Source organism: Saccopteryx bilineata, chromosome 2 (genome assembly GCF_036850765.1).
Source record: "Saccopteryx bilineata isolate mSacBil1 chromosome 2, mSacBil1_pri_phased_curated, whole genome shotgun sequence".
In the NCBI taxonomy this organism is placed as follows: domain Eukaryota; kingdom Metazoa; phylum Chordata; class Mammalia; order Chiroptera; family Emballonuridae; genus Saccopteryx; species Saccopteryx bilineata.
Window position 1 is genome coordinate 370807233 of NC_089491.1, and position 22485 is coordinate 370829717.

A 22485-nucleotide genomic window follows, 5' to 3' on the forward strand; every position below is an offset into this window, starting at 1 on the left:
TCAGTTAAATGAAATTTGATTGGCTTTCTGACATGAGTGACTTTTTTTTTTTTTTTTACAGAGAGAGAGAGGGATAGACAGGGACAGACAGACAGGAACAGAGAGATGAGAAGCATCAATTAGTTTTTTGTTGCGCCTTGACCACGGGCCTTCAGCAGACCGAGTAACCTCTTGCTCACGCCAGTGACCTTGGGTCCAAGCTGGTGAGCTTTTGCTCAAACCAGATGAGCCTGCACTCAAGCTGGCAACCTTGGGGTCTCAAACCTGGGTCCTCGGCATTCCAGTCCGACACTCTATCCACTGTGCCACTGCCTGGTCAGGCCATGAATGACTCTTAAGGTTAGAAACTAATACAGATGTAAAAAATAAAACCAATTATTTTCAACAAAAATAATTTATTTTTTTTCCTGAGACTACATTAGTACAATATTTGTTTTTATAACATTCAACATGTCTTATGTCAAACTTAACCACTTTCTATGCAGTGACTGTAGTGGGGTGATCTATTTTATTTGACTACCTTCAATGTAATTCATTTGGTAGTTTTAAGGCATATCAGTGATCAAAATGTTTCTCCCCACAGTTACTCCTGAATTCTCAATCAGTTTCTTCCGCACATCATCTAAAGAAAATTTATGTGGTGTGATTAACACTCTCTTTTTATACCAGGATTTCTAAAACTAGGAAAAACACCAACATTTAAAACATCAGTGTTTCTAGTCAAGGATAGTTCAATTAAATTTCATCAGTACATTATATCATAGTTTAACTTATGCAAGAAATGTTAAAACCCAAGGTCTTCTGAGTCACATAATATCAACATTTCATATTAATGAATAAATTACTTGGGTTCCATACAAAGATATTGAGTGATGAGAAACAGAAAAAGCCAAGCTTTCAAGAGCTCTTTTAAAAAAAAATACAGAAGCAAACTAATGAATACAACTACACAAAATATACACTAACCAATTGCAAACTAAAGATTAACCTTAAAAAAGTACATTTTAAAACATCGTGATACCCTCATAAAAGGCAGCAAACTAAGGGTATTAAAACAATAGTCATTATTTTAATTACCGTGTGTCAAAGCTAAAAGACCCAGATAAAGGAAATGTTTGTTTCGATTCAATTTAAATACTTTAAAATTGGAAATATTTAATAATTGATAGTATAATTAATTTTTAAGAATATACACAAATGATTTGAACAGGTTTTATATTCAGTAACTTGCATGGTTTTTACACTGGCACTTTTATCACTAATTTAGGAGAATCAGATGCATTTCCCTCCATATACTTAGGCATTAAGATTTCAAATTAATGTTTTAAATATTAAAATTTTACATGAATATTAGGTTCATTCTGTTTTCCTTTGTTTCCTATGTATTATCCAGTTTGTAAGGAAAACACTTTTATCACAATCAAAACTTGTCTTGGTTACTAGACTGTAATCATTAATTGGGTTACAGTCATTTAGATTCATTATTTGGAATTATACTTACTATTAAAGACAGACCTAAATGAAACTTATCTTCTAGAGTAATTTCACACTTGCATTTACCTGCACTGCAGAATGTGTTTAAGCAATATTTTAGCTGTTAGGAAATATTTAATTTACTTAAACTTATCTTTGACTACTCAGAACTCCTAGAGTAGTCAGCTTTACCTTTGAGTTCACTTTAAACTTATCTGATTCATTCCAAATAGATTTTTAAATAGAAGTTAGACTTCATTAAGGTTATTAACTCTAAATCTGAAAGAAAATGCATTGAAATTTTCAAGTTTGACAAGTTCATTAAAATTGTTGAGCATGTCTTGATACATTTACTTCTCAGCTTTTTATTCTTTCTGCTGGCATTTCCTTAATGTTTGTTTGTGTCACCTCTCTGGTTCATTGGATTGCTACTATTTATGCTTTCATGGACTTTGTCTTCACAGTTGACCATATCTTGTAAAGCCTTTTCCACATCTGCTTGGCCAGCTATATTGGCTGTTTTTGGCAAGGTCATCTGCAGTGCACACCACAGAGTAGTGCGTGCCTTCCGAGTAGTCACACACATGTCTTTAATTGATGAAGCAAGGGCAAAAACATCTGTAAAAGAAATATTCAGAGCCAGTTCACATTAGATACCATTTAAGTTTCTCTTAACTCTTAAAGCCCAGTAATGTGCTACTAAATGATCAAACATTTTTATAAAAGGTTGGGTATTGATTGAGCTAACCAGTTCTTGACTTAATATTTAAGTATTGACACTTGATTCCTGACTTGTATGATACTTATGTTTTGGGTAGGATGCAGACTTTGATGGAAACATAAAGTTAACAAAATAGATCAAGATATTTTTGGAATAGATTATGTAGCCATCATTTACCAATTCATTCTTTTTTTTTTTTTTTACCAATTTATTCTTTTTTAAAAAATTATTTTATTTATTCATTTTTAGAGAGGAGAGAGAGAGGGAGAGAGAGAGACAGGAGAGAGAGACAGAGAGAGAAAGGGGGGAGGAGCTGGAAGCATCAACTCCCATATGTGCCTTGACCAGGCAAGCTCAGGGTTTTGAACCGGCGACCTCAGCATTTCCAGGTCGACGCTTTATCCACTGTGCCACCACAGGTCAGGCCTCCAATTTATTCTTTAGATAAGTATAAATCTTAGAATTCCAACCTTTTAACCTTAGAATCTGATTTTATTAACATTCAAACTATGTCACTGCCTTATCAAAAATATAGGCATTAATATTGTACCTCTGTCATCTTGGCATCTAGGAACTCCTTGCTTTTGCCGATTTGAAGCATTAACAATTTCATCCTTTCTACGTGACTGTACAATGTGAATGGACTCCAAGTGTCTATCAAGAGCAGTAGAAATATTGGCATGAAGGGGAGAGCTTCGAAGACGTTCCATTTTGCCTAGTAAAGTTACAACCTGAGGGAAAGATTTTAAATTTTGATAAGGCATGTAACCACACTGCCCTGTCACTAGCTTAAGTAAAAACAAATCTTCAATGAAGCAGATTAGACACAGGAGCAATGATACTCATAATTATTCATAAATAATTGAATGCTTACTATATCCTAACACCATGCTGGGAGAAACAAAGATGGGAAGTCAGTCTTTTGTACCTACTTATATATGTTAATTCTAAAAGTTTTGCAGTAATCAGTTAATGGAAATAAACAACAATGAAAAAGTCAAACATTCAAACATTCCCATGTCATTAACATTAAATGCAAATATAAGATATGACCCATTTTGGCAAACAGTGTTATTAGAAAGTATTGTAATTTGTAGAGGAAAAAAATCAAGCTAAAAGGTCCTGACTTCAGCAAGTCCTTATGGGCCTCCAAGGTTCTTTGGAAATCAGAAACACTCACATAATAATACTGACCTAGTGGTAGTTTTAAGGAACTCATAATACAGAAAATACTGATTTAAATTTATGTAGAAATTAAAAAGTCTTATAATTATCAGAACTAAGAAAAATTAAGAAGTCAATTTCTTGGTTAATTAAGCTTTTAAAAGGGCACTGCTACATTAGATCAGTAAGGGGAGTATGTTTCATATTCCTAACTTGTTTCAAATTCTAACTTTGGCAGGTGTAAGCAAAGGACTTTGAATAATTACCTCTGGCAACTAAATGATTTAAATTTCACATAAGCACTGGGTGTTCAGTGATTGAAAAGAGTAAAAAAATATCTCTCAATTAAAAAGCTAAAGCTGCCTGACCAGGCGGTGGTGTAGTGGATAGAGTGTCAGACTGGGACACAGAGGACCCAGGTTCGAGACCCCGAGGTTGCCAGTTTGAGCGCCAGTTCATTGGTTGGAGCAAGGCTTGCCAGCTTGAGCCCAAGGTCGCTGGCTCGAGCAAGGGGTCACTTGGTCTGCTGTAGCCCACCCCATGCCCAGACAAGGCACATATGAGAAAGCAATCAATGAACAACTAAGATGCTGCAACAAAGAACTGATGCTTCTCATCTCTTTCCCTTCCTGTCTGTCCATGAATGAATGAATGAATGAATGAAGCTAAAGCCACCTGAATGAATGCCTCTACCTTCATACTCATATCAACTTTCTTTGGAATATGCCAGTTTAGGTCCATGAAGAAAATAAAAGTGTACATTTCCTCCCAACTGTACAACCAGATAGACCCTTGAGAGGATAACAAAACTACAAAAGAAAAACACATTATCAAAAATTCCAGTGAACTATCAATTACATAGTTTTTATTTTTTTAGCTAGGTGGGGAGGGGAGAGAGATAAGCATCAATTCATAGTTGCATCACCTTAGTTGTTCATTGATTGCTTCTCATTATGTGCCTTGATATGGAGCAGGGACAGGGAGGCTCAAGCCCAGCCAGTGACCCTTTGCTCAAGCCAGAGACCTTAAGATCATGATTATGATCCCATGCTCAAGCCGGCGACCCGATGCTTAAGCTGGTGAGCCTGCTCTCAAACTGGCAACCTTGGGGTTTCAAACCTGGGACCTCAGCTTCCCAGGTCAACGCTCTATCCACTGCACCACCACCAGTCAGGCTATATTGTTTTAAAATAAAACAATCAGCCTGACCGGTGGTGGCGCAGTGGATAAAGTATCCACCTGGAACACTGAGGTTGCCAGTTCGAAACCCTGGGCTTCTCTGGTCAAGGCACATATGGGAGTTGATGCTTCCTGCTCCTCCCCCCTTCTCTCTCTCTCTCCTCTCTAAAATGAATAAATTAAAAAAAAAGAATAAAGAATATAAAATAAAACAATCATTTTGAATAAGTGAGAACTGTAAAAACAAGAAATTTGTGCCTGTCCAGGCAGTGGCACAGTAGATAGAGCGTCATACTGGGTTGCAGAGGACCCAGGTTTGAAACCTCGCGGTGACCAGCCTGAGTACAGGTTCATCTGACTTGAGCATGGGCTCACCAGCTTGAGTGTGGGATCACAGACATGAACCCATGTCGCTGGCTTGAGCCCAAAGGTCACTGGCTTAAAGCCCAAGGTTGCTGGCTTGAGCAAGGGGTTACTGACTCTGCTGTAGTCCCCTGGTCAAGGCACATATGAGAAAGCAATCAATGAACAACTAAGGAGACTAAGGAGCTGCAACAAAGAACTGATGCTTCTCATCTCCCTCCCTGTCTGTCTGTCCATCTCTCTGTCACACACACACAAAAAAAAAGATAAAGAAAAATTTGCACTGGTGATTTCTAATAAACTTTTAAAAGTTTTCAGAATTCTATAACACTAGCAAACTAGAAAGTAGTACATGTGAAAATATTTTTGCCCTCTATTATTGATCTAATGTTGCTAAATATAGATAAAACAAAATTATTATAATAGCTATAAACATAACTTTCTAACTTAATGTGACACATTACCAAAGCTGGTAAAAGTGTATTTCTTAATGTCTACAGTTTTCAAGCCTTTGATTTATTGCCAAGAAATGTACTACTAAGAAAAAGAATTTTAACTTGGAACAGTTTTAAGAAAACATAATAAAACACTTATTTATGCATTCATAGGCTGATTCTTGTCTATGTCCTGACCAAGGATCAAACTTGGAACCTTGGCTTATTGGGATGATACTCTAACCAATAGGGCCAAAAGACTGAGGGTTTTGTGTGTGTGTGTGTGTGTGTGTGTGTGTGTGTGTGTGGCAGAGACAGAGAGAGTCAGAGAGAAAGACAGATAGGGACAGACAGACAGGCAGGGAGAGAGATGAGAAACATTAATTCTTCATTGTGGCTCCTTAGTTGTTCATTGATTGATTTCTCATATGTGCCCTGCGGGGGGGGGGGCTACAGCAAACCAAGTGACCCCTTGCTCAAGCCAGCGACCTTGGGCTCAAGCTAGTGAGCCTTGCTCAAACCAGATGTCCCCGCACTCAAGCTGGCGACCTTGGGGTCTCGAACCTGGGTCCTCCACATCCCAGTCTGACGCTCTATCCACTGTGCCACCGCCTGGTCAGGCAAGACTGAGGTTTTTACTAACATACATCTGGCTGTAATCCATGTCAGTATCTGCCTATACTATTGATAAATTCCATTGTTCAAATTTACAAATTTGATAAGAGTCTCAACTGACCAAGGCTGAAAGTTAAGTAAAATCAATCCACTGAAATAGTTCATATCTATATTTTAAAGACAGCATGGTACAAGTAAGAAACTGATGTTTGGCCCTGGCCGGTTGGCTCAGCGGTAGAGCGTCGGCCTGGCGTGCAGAAGTCCCGGGTTCGATTCCCAGCCAGGGCACACAGGAGAAGCGCCCATCTGCTTCTCCACCCCTCCCCCTCTCCTTCCTCTCTGTCTCTCTCTTCCTCTCCCGCAGCCGAGGCTCCACTGCAGCAAAGATTGCCTGGGCACTGAGGATGGCTCTGTGGCCTCTGCCTCAGGCGCTAGAATGGCTCTGGATGCAACAGAGCGAAGCCCCAGAGGGGCAGAGCATTGCCCCCTGGTGGGCATGCCGGGTGGATCCTGGTCAGGCGCATGCGGGAGTCTGTCTGACTGCCTCCCCGTTTCCAGCTTCGGAAAAATGAAAAAAAAAAAAGAAAAGAAAAAAAAGAAAAGAAACTGATGTTCAATAAAATGGACTCTTTGTTATGTTGATTTTTCTAATTCCTAAAATGGCTTTTATTCAATCATAGAAGCAATCTGTTTCATTGCATGCTTTTTCTCAAGAATCTTCATAAAATTTTACTTGGAAAACTAACATTTTAAGACAGAAAGGCCAAAAAATAAGAAATTTACCCTACTCTATTAAAGTTGATTAGAAAATCCTGAAATTACAAAAGAGGTAATAGGAATAATCATTTATTAAATTACAAAAGGACAGAATATCAGTATTCTCTACATTTTATTTGAAGTGCTATGCTTTCCCAAAACATACCTATTTTATAAGATTATGCATACCTACATACTTCAGTTTATCAATATTTAATACACTGCTGTATATGCTTGTTTGTTAAAGAGTACAGCATTAAGAAAATGAAATATGGTAATTCCCTCTTAACTTACCATTCTGTATAATGCAAGCACAGCTTGCTCATCAGTCTAGAAAACAAATGTTTGTGACTAAGAAATGAGACTTTCCCTATAAATAATATTCAAAATGTTTTTTTCTTTAAAAAATTATTTTTGTTGAGGATTAGCTCCACTGCCAATTTGGGTTTGAAGAACAACCATTTAAGTAGTTACTAAACCTACTTTTAAAATAATTGAGTGGGGCCCTGGCTGGTTGGCTCAGTGGTAGAGCGTTGGCCTGGTGTGCAGGAGTCCCAGGTTCGATTCCCGGCCAGGGCACACAGGAGAAGCGCCCATCTGCTTCTCTACCCCTCCCCCTCTCCTCCCTCTCTGTCTCTCTCTTCCCTTCCCACAGCCAAGACTCCATTGGAGCAAAGTTGGCCCTGGCACTGAGGATGGCTCTGTGGCCTCTGCCTCAGGCGCTAGAATGGCTCTGGTTGCAACAGAGCGACCCCCCAGATGGGTAGAGCATTGCCCCCTGGTGGGCATGCCGGGTGGATCCCGGTCAGGAGCATGCGGAGGTCTGTCAGACTGCCTCCCTGTTTCCAACTTCGGAAAAATACAAAAGCAAACAAACAAAAAAATAATTGAGTGGGGCTGGTTTCCCTTTCCTACATATTAATCAGTTCTAGGACCAAACATGCAAAAGAATATATTTCAGAGAGTTACACATAAATGATTTAAAACTCCTTTAGAATTCTAACTTGTTGATCACTTCTCGGCCTTTTGGCTAAGATCAAGTGTAGAATTCTAACTTGTTGAAATGTTTTAAAATTTACCAAGCAACTTAAAAGTCCACTATTGGAAGTTTTTACAGCTTACCCTGGCTTGTTCTCGAAGTTCATCCACAATTAAGCGATCAACTCTAGACGGGTTGGACGTCAGCCTTGGAATTGGAGTATTGTTAGTACTGGATACTTTTTTTCCTGGGTAATTCTTGGCAAGGACCAATTCGGTCTGTAAAGAATTACATAATTTTTAGATGATGAATTTTCCAAATATGATTCAATTGTAATATTTATCTTAGGCCTAAGCAATAAAGTGAAAATTATTTCTTTAAATAAAAATTGTTTTAGTGTCAAAAGACTAAATACAAACCACAATATTTTTCTGTCATACTGAATGCAAATAAAATACCTGAACACTTCCAACAGTTTAATACCTTAAAATTAAAAAGAAATTAACTTTTAACCCATTCAAGAAATGTCTACTTCATTGGCAAAATAAACTTTACATAAATAACAATTTTTTTAACCCCAAGCTTTTTTAGTCTGTAAGTTACCTAATTATTTCCTTATACTCATGAACTTAATACTACCCATTAGAGAAGAATTCATCTTTGAAATAAGGCAATTACTCAAAGTACATTAAGATAAATAAAATGAAGATAGGCAGTAGGGACATGCTAAGTTACTCCTAAATGGATAGCTTTGTGTTACCTTTTTTCTCTCCTTTTCTAATGCTCTCCATTGTTCATAGCACTCTTCTAGACGAATATGAAGTTCACTGGCTGGTCCACTACGGGTTTTAATTGGTCTTTGAAATCCAAAAGTTGGCAGGAAACCAGAAAAGGCATTATCACCATACATCATATCATTGAAATAAGGGTATAAATGGCTTAAATCATCATAAGAAAACAAATCACAAGAATCCAACAGTGGAACAACTGAATGGCCAAATGGGTGGGTGGATCTTAGGGGGAACCCATTTGACCCAAGTTGTTGAAAACTCTGATTATGCCTTAAATCTCCCATCATATAATTAGAAAAGCATGACGCCTGTGTACGATTCACACGGCTATTAATATTGTTGTCTCCACTTCCCTGTCTGTGGCTATTAAAATGACTCTGATGCTCCAACATATCTTGATATGTATTTTGAGATAAGCCATCTAAATGCTTTGGACCTTCCTCAGGATCATAATGTCCACTCTGTGGCTTAGCTTGAAAATTATGTTTGTTTACATTTTCAATGATCCCATACTGCTGAACTGAATAGTTATCACAAAATCCATTTGGCTGCTTAATTTTTTTATCGGTAACCAATTCAAAGAGATTTTCTTCCGCAGTCTTTGTCAGTCCTTCCATGTGATTGACAGATTGAATTCTTTCTGCACCATTATAATTGAAATCAAAACTAGAAAATGCTGCAGGGTTTTCTTGGCAATACTTTTGAAACAAATTGCTGTTTGGAGTTAAATTTGTGGATGATAGTTGGGGGAAATCTGAAGAATGGTTAGAACCTGCACTTAATGGTTTTGAAGCTGCACTTAAATGACTATTTAATTTCATCAAGTTACCTTGATTTCGATAGGGAATAAGAGTGGTATTTTTTGCGTGAACATTTATCCAAGTTGGCCTATTTAAGTTGATACCTCCTGAAGATGTTGCTGAGTTTGATAATAAATTCACTGATTTAAAATACTCAGAATTGGAGGGGTCAGCTTTAGCAAACTGTTGCTTTTCTGTGACATTAGCAAAATCATTATTAGTTGAACAAACTGTGTGAGGTTTTAGTCCATATTCTGATTTCAAGCCAAAATCAGCAAATGCTGCTTCCTTTGCAAACTGTTTTTCTGTCAGGTGTGTTGTAGGTTTTGGAAATGTGAAATTTTGCGGGTCTGGTATTGTCTCTTCCATTTTTTTCTGATTTGCTGGTTTAACCTGAAATAACTTTGTGTAGGTGTCTGCTTCTACCGTTGGTGGTTCAGATGTGCCATTGGCTAATTTTTTACTATCTTGGACACTAAAATTCGGACACTTATTAAGCTTAGCCTTATTAGGATGAGCATATTCTGGGTACCTACAATAGTCTGCATTTTCATTGTATCTATTAAACTGGGAAAGAAATATTTCTGCCCTTTTTTGCTGTAATGGTGCTTCAAGACTTTTAACACACATTTTCTCTCTTCCATAAGAATAACTATCAACTCCTGATTCTTTCATGACGTCAGACAGGCCAGCTTGTGGTGTAAAACAGTTTTTGATAAATGGATAGTCTTGGAATGTTGTCTTAGCTGTATCATTTGTCTGAACATTGTAACAGTTAGAATGATCACTTCGTGAGGGGTACATCCATTGTTCTTCAAGGTCTAAACCAGTAAGTCCATGATAAAGTTCATCTATTTTTTGTTGTGGTGTGAGATTACTATTATGCAGGTACTGTTTTTCCACTGCTGACACAGATTCACTACTATAAAAAGCTTGCTGTGAGATGGCTGTATCTACTGGCCTTTTGGTTTCTGTTGACAGGTCATGGTGATCTGCAAATCTGCTTGTGTTCATTGGCCAAACTGACTTTAAATTAGAGGAGCAGGCCCTAGAACAAGTAAATATATTTAATTACAATTTAGGTTTTAAAAACTTTATGTCCTCAGTGAAGAAGTTTGGAAAGGTTTTCAAAAACATTTCTCTCATCCCACCTCACCATTCTCTAATCCTTTCTAATTTTGCCTTATAATAAGCTACCATTACATATAATTCTCTGTCACTTGAAATTTGCTATATGCTATATAAATATGTATTTTAATCTTAATATATCACTATACTTTTCCAAGAAATATTAACTAGACCTGAGGCTGACTACATGATCTTACATAAATATTTTATCTATAGCAAACAGAAAAAATGTAAGTTTTTCCTTAAATTAGGTTATTACATAATACAAAAGTATTGTTGATAACATTTTTTTTCAATAAAAAAAGCTGTGTTTTGCCTGGCTTGTGGTCAGGTAGTGGTTAAAGCGTCGATCTGGAATGCAGACGTCACTGGTTTAAAATACTGGGCTTGCCTGGTCAAGGCACATACAACAAGCAACAAGCAATGAACAATTAAAGTGAAGCAACTATGAATTGATACTTCTCACTCCCCATCCCCCACCACCTTTCCTCTCTCTGTAAAATCAGTAAATAAAATTTTAAAGAACCAATTAATCCATAAATCAGTGGAACAACAAATTTATGTTCCTTTCTCTCCCTTTCTCTAAAATCAATTTTAAAAAAGTGTTTTGTTGAAACTATTACTGAAATTAAAATATTTTAATTGGGTACATGTGTGCTGCATACTTCGTATTTGTGAAATACAACATTTGGGTAGTATGGCTTTCCCACCCAAATAAAACAATGTGTATTTTTAAAATTTTTACCAAATGAATAAAATCCATATGGATTTCTGCACAGCAGACATGATAACTTTATTCTTTGGGATATATGTATAAAAACTCCTTGGAGCCCTGGCCAGTTGGCTCAGTGGATAGAGCATCAGCCCGGATGTCCCGGGTTCAATCCATGGTCAGGGCGGATGAGAAGTGGCTATCTGCTTCTCTTCCTCTGCCTCGCCCCCTTCTACCTCTCTTCCCCTCTCGCAGCTAGTGGCTCAATTGGTTCCAGGGTCAGCCCCAGGGGAGGGCTAAGGATAGCTGGGTTGGTCCGAGTGTTGGCCTCAGGCGCTGAGGACAGCTAGAGAATCGGCCCCAGACGGGAGTTGCCAGGTGGATCCTGGTCCAGGCGCATGGAGGAGTCTATTTCCCCCTTCTCTTAAAACAAAACAAAAATTCCTTGGAATTTATACTCTTTAAGCCACACTTTAGCTCATGAACTCAAAGGAAATAGCTCTGAATTATACAAAAATAATTTTCCAAATGTAAGTCCCTAATAGCAAATTAAACCTTTGATTTAAACTTTCAATTATATATAAGGACCTTAGCAAAATCAAAGCTCATAGAAACAAGTACGTATTTGAATTAAGGTGTCTACGGCCAGATGATCCCCTATTAAGTACAAATAATATTTAATAAATAGGATAATCTAGTATACAAGGTGGGGGCAAAAGTAGGTTTACAGTTGTTCGTATGGAAAATAATGAATTAATACAAGAATAAACTGTTTCACATACTCAGAATTGTAAACCTACTTTTGCCCCACTCTGTACGTGAATTTAAAAGCTTACTATACATTATGTAGCTTACAGGATATACTAACCCATCAGCAAAATATGGCTGTGACTTATCTTGTTCTTCCAAAATGTTAGATACAAGTCCATATAAGTCTGTTTCACTGCCATAGTCATTTCTTTCTGTTTGAATCCTAAAAATAAATGAGTATCACATGTAAATCATTTTACTCACATTGAAGTACAATATATTGATTTCTATTTCCAGACTTACCCTACCATTATTTTGTACAACATATTTGGACTGAATCTACACCATAATTTCAAATAAAAAGGGAACAAAAACTCAAGAATAATTTCCACTTTAGATTACTGTCTATGTTACATAAATATTTCTCCTTCATTTAAAATCCTATGTCTAGTTCACAAAGTATGCTTACCTCTTATTTCTCCAAAACACATGCTATTCATTTTAGGTGACCAAAGTATAAATCTCTGACCTATGATACTTGGTACTGTGGCTGCTCCTGAAAGCACAGCCAGTCTTATTATATATCCTTCCATAAACACTTTCTCATATTTTTCATTTGTGATTTGAAAACCATATGATCCTGTTGCTCTATTTTTGTGTCTCTTATAAATATTGCATTAGAAAGTAAAATGTGATATGGTCATCCCAGATACCGCACCAATATTATACTTGTCCCTTAAATGTAATGGAATTGGGGCTATTCCTAAATCCTTGCCAAAGAGGTGATGAGTTCCATGTACCTGAAATTATACCTGGTGACTATAACTGTCTAAATAATACAAAATATAAAAACCATAAGGAGATGGAAAAATTGGTGCTTTTTTACCTCCTATGGATTTTGGGTAATTTGTTCCTAGAAGTAATATGTTGTTTTAAATTGTAACTTCTTGTTTTGTCATATTTTGTTTCTAATATTTAGATAAATGTGTTAGGACATTTTACAAATAAAAATACCTTATATTTGTATAACACTCAAACATTTCATTGATCTGCATAACATAAGATGGGCAAGTATTAGTAGTAATCATTCAAGATGTTGAATGAATGATCATTTCAGATATTAAGAAACTTGTATTTTGTAAGGATATGTGATTTGCCAAACTTTTACTTGCTAAACAAATGGTCTTTTTCCACTACATCATGTTATTTCACAAATAGGCAATATAAAGTTTTTTATATAATGATGTATTAGTATATATATCTAAAAAACACTCAATGTAACATATACTAAATATTAATAGTTGTTATTGGAGGTGGAAAAGCAGGGTTAAGGTGGACTTCTGCTTTTCTTTGTATATTTTTGTGAAGTCTTCATTTTTTCAATTAACATGTATCAAGTTAAAAATTTTTATAGAATTAGGCCCTGGCCGGTTGGCTCAGCGGTAGAGCGTCGGCCTAGCGTGCGGAGGACCCGGGTTCGATTCCCGGCCAGGGCACAAAGGAGAAGCGCCCATTTGCTTCTCCACCCCTCCGCCGCGCTTTCCTCTCTGTCTCTCTCTTCCCCTCCCGCAGCTGAGGCTCCATTGGAGCAAAGATGGCCTGGGCGCTGGGGATGGCTCTGTGGCCTCTGCCTCAGGCGCTAGAGTGGCTCTGGTCGCAACATGGCGACGCCCAGGATGGGCAGAGCATCGCCCCTGGTGGGTGTGCCGGGTGGATCCCGGTCGGGCGCATGCGGGAGTCTGTCTGACTGTCTCTCCCTGTTTCCAGCTTCAGAAAAAAAAAAAAAATTTTTTTATAGAATTATATATTATATAATCTTTCTAATAAAATTGTTATTTTATAAAGAATTTACCAAAATTTAAAATAATTTTTAAAATAACTATTTCCTGCTTAAACTAAAGCTGCATTAGCTTCTATCAACTGCTCATTTATATATAATTAAAATAAAGGTAAGATGTCACTCCCCTAAGCTTCTCTTTGCAATAGGCTCCCATAATATCCTATACTTTCTCTTTTTAACCTCAATATACTTGCAGTGCCTGACAAGTCATCATCGTCATCAGTATTATAAAATGTATAAAGGCAGGGATGATACTTGCCATGTTAATGCTAATATCTCCACTAGAAGAGAATCTGGCATTGAGTAGTTATTTGTGGAATTACATAGAAAAATAATTGAAAGTATCTTATATTTGATAAAAAACCCTGTTTATTATATACTTGTAAAGGAAAAAAATTACTGAAAATTTAGAATTGGATGAAAAAAAAAAATCTAAAAATTGTGACTTGGCCTGTAGTGGTGCAGTGGATAAAGTGTCGACCTGGACCACCAAGGTTGCCAGTTCGAAACCCTAGGCTTGTCTAGTCAAGGCATGTATGGGATGATGCTTCCCACTTCTCCCCCATCTTTCTCTCACTCTCTCTCTCTCTCAAATTAAAAAAAAATGTGATTCACATATATCTTTCAGAAGAGAAACTTAAGATTTACTCTAAAGTTGCCTCTAATGAATAAAAAAAGTAATAAGCTAAAAATTATATATACGTAACTGCCTGATTTAGGGTTTCCTGAAAGTTTGATTAACATAAAATTATAACAAAAATTAAAAACATAAAATTAAAATGCTGATGGAACAAAGCACTAATAAAGCTGGGTTCCTGTATAATCAAACTTAAAACACTTCATTTAGCCTGAGAAGTATAATTTATTAATTTACCTGTTCTTTACATTAATCTGAGAATTAGAAGGCTGCTTAACATCATCTCCATAAGTAGACCATGGTGCATAGAAAAGTGAAGAATCTACAGAACTTGCATATTCTGATGATGAAGAAAGTGGAGTATAGGTCTGCCTTAGGTCAACATTGTCTTCATTCTGGAATTTTAAAGAAATGCTTGTGTATCAGACATATCAAAAACAATACTACAGAATATTAGTGCTATAATAAGAAATAGAAAACACCACATGTGCAAGAATTGGGAGATCAAATCTAGACTTAAGTTATTTAAGCTTACTTTACACTTGGGATTGGCAAACTTTTTCTGTAAAGGGCCAGATAATACTAGGGTTGGCTGTTAAGTCTCTGTTGAAAGCAACTATAGTAAGACAAAATGTGTATAAATGGATGTGGCTGTATTCCAATCTTTTTTTTTTTTTTTTTTTTACAAAAACAGGCACTTGGGGCCCTGGCCAGGTAACTTACTTGGTTGGAACATCATCCTGATATGCAAAGTTGCGGGTCTGATCCCAGGGCACATAGAGGAATCAGCCAATGAATGCATAAGTAAGTGGAACAATAAATTGATGTTTCTCTTTATATCTCTCGCTCCTCAAAAAAAAAAAAAAAAAAAAAAAGGCAGCACCTGGCAGATTTAATCTAACCTCTGGGGACAGTTGTTGTTTATATCTAGTATAAAACATCTACAATTATTACAGTTTTAATTTTTTGAACAAATGAGCATAATGTGGACACTAGCAATGTTATTCTTCATAAAATATTTACATAATTGTCTTAAAGGCTCCAATATGTTAAAAAATTAATGTACATTTGTAAAATTTCAAACAAATTCCATATACATTATTGTATTCAACCTGTTACATGGGTATTCTATTTTAAAAATGAGAAAACAAACAAAAAACAAAATAATAAAACAAAAATGAGAAAACTGAGACTAGAAGTTACTGAACCAATAGGTGACAAAACTAAAACCCAAACTCAAGGCCTTCTTACTCCTACTCTAGGGTCTTTTAAAAAAATATCTTTAAAGATACTACTACAGTTAGAAGAAAAATACCAGTCAATTTTTCTTTTCCCTTGTAAACACTTTTATAATGAAATCTGAATAAATAGAAAGTTTGAATTTTAAGATTTTAATGATTTAAAATCCTGTCTCCTTTTAAAATGAACTGAGGGGCAGTGAAAATAATTTAAAATACTTGGAATACTAGAATGAATTTAATAAAGAATAGAAGATTAAACATATAGGTTTATTTTACTCTAGAAAATACTTCTTTAAAGAAGTCTGAAAGTATAGGTTCACAATTTTTAACTCTCCAAAGAAGGAACAACTAAAATCTGAGATGTAATGACTATAAATAATCCAGACATAACACAGAAGAAATGATATTTTCTTATACAAGGTGGTGCAATCGCTTCTTGGCCTTTTGGCTAAGATCAAGTATACAAGGTGGGGCGAAAGTAGGTTTACAGTTGGGAGCACATGAAACACAAAGTTTATTCCTGTATTATTATTAATTATTGTACTATTTTCCATATGAACAACTGTAAACCTACTTTTGCCATATCCTGTACTTATAGATACAGAATATAATCTTAGCTAAAATTTTTGCTGCTTTATTCTCTTAATCTAATTCTACATAAAAAGAGAAAACATTTAAAGTATTCCTAAATTTTTGTTCTTCACAGACATAATTGAAACACATTTTGAATATACAATACTGAGTTTATACTATGCCAATAAGATATGAAAATTAATACCTTCCAGTCATTCCTCTTCAAGAATCTCAAATATTTTACAACCATTTGTTTGAATTCTGGTTATGGTGACTAATTTAAAACCTACACATAGTTTTCTTGTTTATAGTTTATATTAGGATGATTATTCTGAAGCTGGGGAAACTAAGGCACAGAAGAAATTTTGCTGAGTGCCACTAAAAACTACCTTTCCAGATGTTAAGTAACCTTTACAAAGACTTTTATTTTTAGAACATTTAATAACTTTATTCCTTTAGCTCTGAAGTTTTTATCATAGGCCCACCTTAACCCTTTTAGGTGTGAGGGATCCAAAGTGACACAAATAATTGTTCATCTTTTTAAAGTAGTTGCTTAAACAAAAGGGGCATTTTCAGATTATCTAATGAGTACTAGAACCTAAATATACTTTGGGAATATTGATTTAAGTATATTTCACATTTTAAAATTTGAGTATTAGAAAAATTAAGTCCTTTTAAAAAACTAATTTAAATTTAATATTCCAGGATAAAATAAGCAACTAAAGTAATGTGGTGGATTCAAACATAATTATACTTTATATATCTGGATCCTTTTCAATTAAAATAGTTATATAAATTACATATGCAAATGTTTGGGTTGGCATATTAATTGGACATAGGTAACTGCAAAATTTACCACTTACATCCTTGATATAGTTAAAACAACTGAAAATAGATTCAAGTAAATTTTGGTGCTGAAATAGTAAACATTATAGAGTGGTGGAGTGCTGGTCTTGGCAGCAACAAGACCTGGGTTTCACTTGGGCTTTGTCACTTAGGGCACAAATTAAGCTCTCTGAGCCTCAATTTCTCAATCTGTATAGTGGGAATAATACTATAAAAGGCTGTAGTATGGATTAAATAAATTATTTAATCCACATTATCAACATTGATGTCCTGGTTCAATAATTTCAAATGAAAATGACTTACATTATCTTAAGACCCATTTAATATGACTAACAAAATTAAATGTTTTAGGTAAGAAAGGTAAAAGCACGTAATGTAAGATATCGTTAAAGCCAGAGAATAAAGGAATGACAAAAGCTTCACCTTTAAAATGTCAAAAGTATGTTTGTACAGATTTACAATAAATGCTCAAAGGAAAAAAAACATTTTAAGGTCTAAGTAAATATGGATTTTCTTACATCTCTGACATAATCGAAGACAAGATGAAAACAATCACTTAAAATCTTATTTCTGAACTTATTTTCAAAGCAAAGTATGTATTCTGCAAGCTTTGTATTTAAAAGTTGGGCAACTTAAACAGCTACTATGTGAATGGGCTGGGATAAACGGATCCGAATGGAGTGAAGCCTCGAACGCAGGGCACAGGGGGTCAAGGCACCTGCGATTTGTAGCCATCATAGAAGGAGGTGGCGCCGGCCAGCACCACGCCGTTGAACACATCCGTTAGCCTGCCGGCGTCCGCACCGAGGTTCCAGCAGCGACTCGCACCCCCGCGGAACGCCACCTTGGGCTGCGCCAGGGGAATGGGAAATGGAGAGACATCACGCAGGGCGAAGGCTCGGCTGTTCGCCCCACTGAACCCCGAGTCCCCGCCGAGGACACTAACTTGCGCCCCTGCGGTTCCCTCCCAGGCCTCCGGCCGTCGAGGCCCACCCTAAGGAGCGCTGCCGTCCTCGCAGGCTAACTCCGCGGGCCGCCGCCTCTGCGCCGCGCGCCCCGACGTGGAGGCGGCCCGGCACCCCCGCCAGCCCGTCCTGTCAGCCGCGCCTCGCCCCGGGCCCGGCCCGGCCCGACCCGTCGCCGCGCCCCTGGCCCGGCCCGACCCGACCTGTCGCGGCGCCCCCAGCCCCAGCCCGACCCGTCGCTGCGCCCCCCCCCCGCGCCCCCGGCCCGGCCCGGCCCGTCGCCGCGCCCCCCGCGCCCCCGGCCCGGCCCGACCCGACCCGTCGCCGCGCCCCCCGCGCCCCCGGCCCGACCCGACCCGTCGCTGCGCGCCCCCAGCCCGACCCGACCCGTCGCCGCGCCCCCAGCCCCGGCCCGGCCCGTCGCCGCGCCCCCAGCCCCGGCCCGGCCCGTCGCCGCGCCCCCAGCCCCGGCCCGGCCCGTCGCCGCGCCCCCAGCCCGGCCCGAGGCAAGCCCTCTCCTCCCGTCGGGGCTCCTCACCAACGACCTGCCCTCTCCGGCCCTGCAGCGGCCTCCTCAGAGAACCGCGCCGGCGGACGCGCCCACTCCTCAGCCTCTCCACGCTGTTGCCATCCTCCAGGTCTGGTGGCCACTCAGACCCCGACCGACCCCACCGGTTACCTCAAGACCCTCCCTCAGGCCTGGAGGGTGAGGGGGCCGCCTGGGTTGTCCGCCTCTCACCTCCATGGGCCCCCAGCCCCTCCGGGACTCGGTACGGTTCCTGGGGCACGGGGGTAAGGGAGGACGTCGAGTCCTCCTCAGCCCGCACCCCGCCGCCGCCGCCGCCCCGGGCGCTGCCTGGAGCGGGTCTGTGGGTGCGGGGGGTCGGAGGAGGGAGGCGGGTCGGGGGGAGAGGCCGTTATATTGCCAACCCCTGCTCGCGACCCGGCACTGCCCCGCCCCGGACCGCCGCCTCCTGTGAGGTACGCCCCCCGCTTTGCACCCCCCCATTGGCCCGCTGCCCAGCCAATGAACAACCGCCTGCAGAGCCTGTTACCCCCTCAGAGACAAGGCCAAGAGGCGACGGTTAGCAGCCCTCGTTCTCTCACAGCTTCTGAGACTTTCCCGCTTAGAGTAAACGGGTTCGGAATTGGCCAGGAGCGGCAAGCACTAGCCCGATGATTGGCTAATAGGGGAGAGGCGGGGCCTGGAAGGAGGGGAGGGAGCTTACCCCATGGGAAGAGTTAGGGAGGTGGTGGGAAGATTTGAGAAGTCGCTCAGCAACCGGTTGATACTCCTAAACCTATCCGCTGTCCACCTTGTACCAACTTTAAATTTTGCCCCTTGCTCCCCCAACTCCCAGAATCCCTTGGAGTCACCAGAGAATAATAGACCCGTGCGGGTTTACAGAGGGCAAGGAAACTCTCATAGAGTTGGGTGTTGTTGGTAAACCCTATTCTGAGGGGGAGCCGTTTCTCTGTTGTAGGTCCCAAGCTTCAGTGGCAGTGAAGGCATTTTGGTGTTAACGTAACTCTTGAACAAATTCACGTCCATCTGCACCAAACAAACCATTTACGTCGGCAGCCCATTTGGGGATGTGATATATCAGAGAAATGCAAGTTTTTGTCTCCAGACAATGCTGAAAAAACATTGTGTGCTTTGAAATACTGAAGATGATAAAAGTGAACATAATAAACACTTTTTAGGATGTTTATATTTAAAACGAAAACTTGAGAAGTTCTCAGTTAAGTGGAAGATGTTCTTTTAACTCAGGCACAAATTAGAAATAGGACAGGGGGACAAGTTTCATTGACCCATATTGTCCTGGCAGTCATTTCAGATCTCAACTCAGTCATAATTTTAGAAAATGCATTGAGAATTGACTATTCTCTCTCATAGTACCCAGAAGAATTAGAAAAACTGTGAATATTTTTATGTATTTTTCATTGTAATAAAATATACATAATTTATCATTTCAGCCATTTTCAAGTGTATAGTTCATTGGCATTTAGTACATTCACAATGTTGTACAACTATCACCACTATCCATTTCCATAACTTTTTTTATTATACCAAACAGAAACTCTGGACCCAATGAACAATAATTCCCCATTTCCCCTTCCCCCAAACCCTGGTAATTTCTCGTCTCTATGAACTTGTCTATTCTAGGTACCTCATGTAAATGGAATTATACAATATTTGTCCCTTTGTGACTGTCTTATTTCATTTGCGTAACATTAAGGTCCAGCCATGTGGTATGTGTCAGAACTTCATTCCTTTTTATGGTTGAATAATATTCCACTGTATGTGAATACCACATCTTGTTTACCATTCAACAGTTTATGGATAGTGTAAACATTAATGTACAAGTATCTGTTTGATTTTCTTTTTCTTTTATTTTCAATTCTTTTGGACATATATCTATGAGTGGAATTGCTGGGTCATAGGATAATTCTGTTTAACATTTTGAGGAACACTAAACTGTTTTTCACAGCACCTGCACCATTTTACGTTACCACTAGCAATGCACTAGGGTTTCAATATTTCCGCACCCTCAACAACACTTATTTTCATTAAAAAAAAAAAAGCCATTCTAGAAGGCATGATGTGTTATCTCCTTATGTTTTTGATTTGCATTTCCTATGGCTAATGTTAAGCATCATTTTGTGTGCTTATTGGCAAGATCTTCTTTGGAGAACTATTCAAGTCATTTGTTCCTTTTTTTTTGAGATCATACTATCCTGTTTAGTATTGGTATGTTTGTTTTGGAAGTGAAGATTATAGGAAAATTTAACACAGCATTGAACTCGTATGAATGCATTAATAAACAACATTTTACAGAGCAAGTATTTAGTATATAGTTAGTTTTTTCTTTCAACTCTTGCATACTTTTTTTTATTTTTTAGTGAGAGGAGTGAAGGCAGAGAGATAGATTCCCACATGCGCCCTGACCGGGATCTACCTGGCAAGCCCACTAGGGAGTGATGCTCTGCCTATCTAAGTTGTTGCTCCCTTGGTCTCAACTGATCCATTTTTTGGCGCCTGAGGCAGCGGCAGTGGAGCCATCCTCAGTGCCCCAGGCCAACTCGCTCAAACCGCTTGAGCCATGGCTGCAGGAGAGAGTGAGAGAAAAAGAGAGAGAAAAAAGGGAGGGTGGAGAAGTAGATGGTCTCTTCTCCTGTGTGCCCTGACTGGGAATTGAACCCAGGTTGCCAGGCCCATGCTCTACCACTGAGCCAACTGGCCAGGGCTCAGCTCTTGCTTTTTTTTTTTTAAAGATCTTATTCATTTAATGTGTATGTTCAGAGGTGGGTAGGATTGGTTTCACAATCTTACCCAAAGATGTATAAACCTCAGCTTAAAGTGAGAAGGGGTTAGAAATACCCAAATAATAGTTTTATTGCTTATCTGTCTTCATCTGAATTTAAAGGGTGGTTTTGTTGTTGTTGTTTTTTATATGGTGACCTTCTTTCTCCATTTATTGAATGTCCCTGTATAGGAGCAGCCATGAGAGATTCTTATGTAATAAGTTTGATCACATTTCAGTAACCTTGACTCAACTCAGAATGATGTCCTCAAGTAGCAAAACTCATTTTTCTTTGCTATTTTGGGATATTCAAGTGAATCTGAATTTATAATTGGATTAAAAAGATGTTTATTTAAGAACATTCTTTGATAGAACTGGGAACAATTTAAACCTATTTCATCCTGGAAACTTAGTGCAGAATGCAGACTGTCTCCTCCAAAATATATTGAAAGGTTAATTCCTTTTCCTCCTCCTCCTCCTCTTTCTTCTATGCAACTCTGGAAGGCAATGTACAATGTTCATTCAGTTAGATTAATTAAGTTCTTTTTATACTCTTACAGTTTTAAAATTTATTTTTAATTTTTTTAGTGAGAGAGACAGAAGGAGGGACAGACAAACAGCAAGGGAGAGAGATGAGAAGCATCAATTCTTTGTTGCAGCACCTTAGTTGTTCATTGATTGCTTTCTCATATGTGCCTTGACTGGGAGGCTCCAGCAGAGCAAGTGACCCCTTGTTCAAGCCAGTGACTTTTGGGCTCAAGCCAGAGACCATGGGGTCATGTCTATGATCCCATGCTTAAGCCAGCGACCCTGTGCTCAAGCTGGTGACCTTAGGGTTTCAAACCTGGGTCTTCTGTGTCCCAGTTTGATGCTCTATCCACTGCACCACCTCCCGGTCAGGCATACTTTTTTCAGTTGTGAATAATAAAATAAATAAAATTTCATTATTCTCCCAGGTAAAATTTTGAATTTAAATAAAGCACTTATAGCCTGGTCTATGGTGGCATAGTGGATAAATCATTGACTTGGTATGCTGAGGTCGCCGGTTTGAAACCCTAGGCTTACCTGGTCAAAGCATATATGGGAGTTGATGCCTCCTGCTCCTCCCCCTCTGCTGTCTCTCTCTCTTCTCTCTCTAAAATGAATAAATAAAAATCTTTTAAAATTTAAAGTAAAGCACTTATTTTGAAAGTATTTTGAAAGGTATATTATG

The 22485-nt window shown here is 38.7% G+C and overlaps 1 protein-coding gene and 1 pseudogene across 1 annotated transcript; one reads left to right on the top strand and one right to left on the bottom strand.

Moving 5' to 3' along the window:
* Nucleotides 1-1861: 1861 nt before the first annotated feature.
* Nucleotides 1862-18712, bottom strand: MEIOC (meiosis specific with coiled-coil domain). The gene is made up of 8 exons (XM_066263441.1): nt 18647-18712; nt 17721-17852; nt 14580-14737; nt 11984-12088; nt 8445-10323; nt 7828-7962; nt 2745-2925; nt 1862-2091 (listed from the first exon to the last, which is right to left on the bottom strand). The coding sequence occupies exons 1-8, from the start codon at nt 18710-18712 to the stop codon at nt 1862-1864; spliced, it is 2886 nt and encodes a 961-aa protein (XP_066119538.1).
* Nucleotides 7716-7870, top strand: LOC136327725 (U2 spliceosomal RNA; annotated as a pseudogene).
* Nucleotides 18713-22485: the final 3773 nt, after the last annotated feature.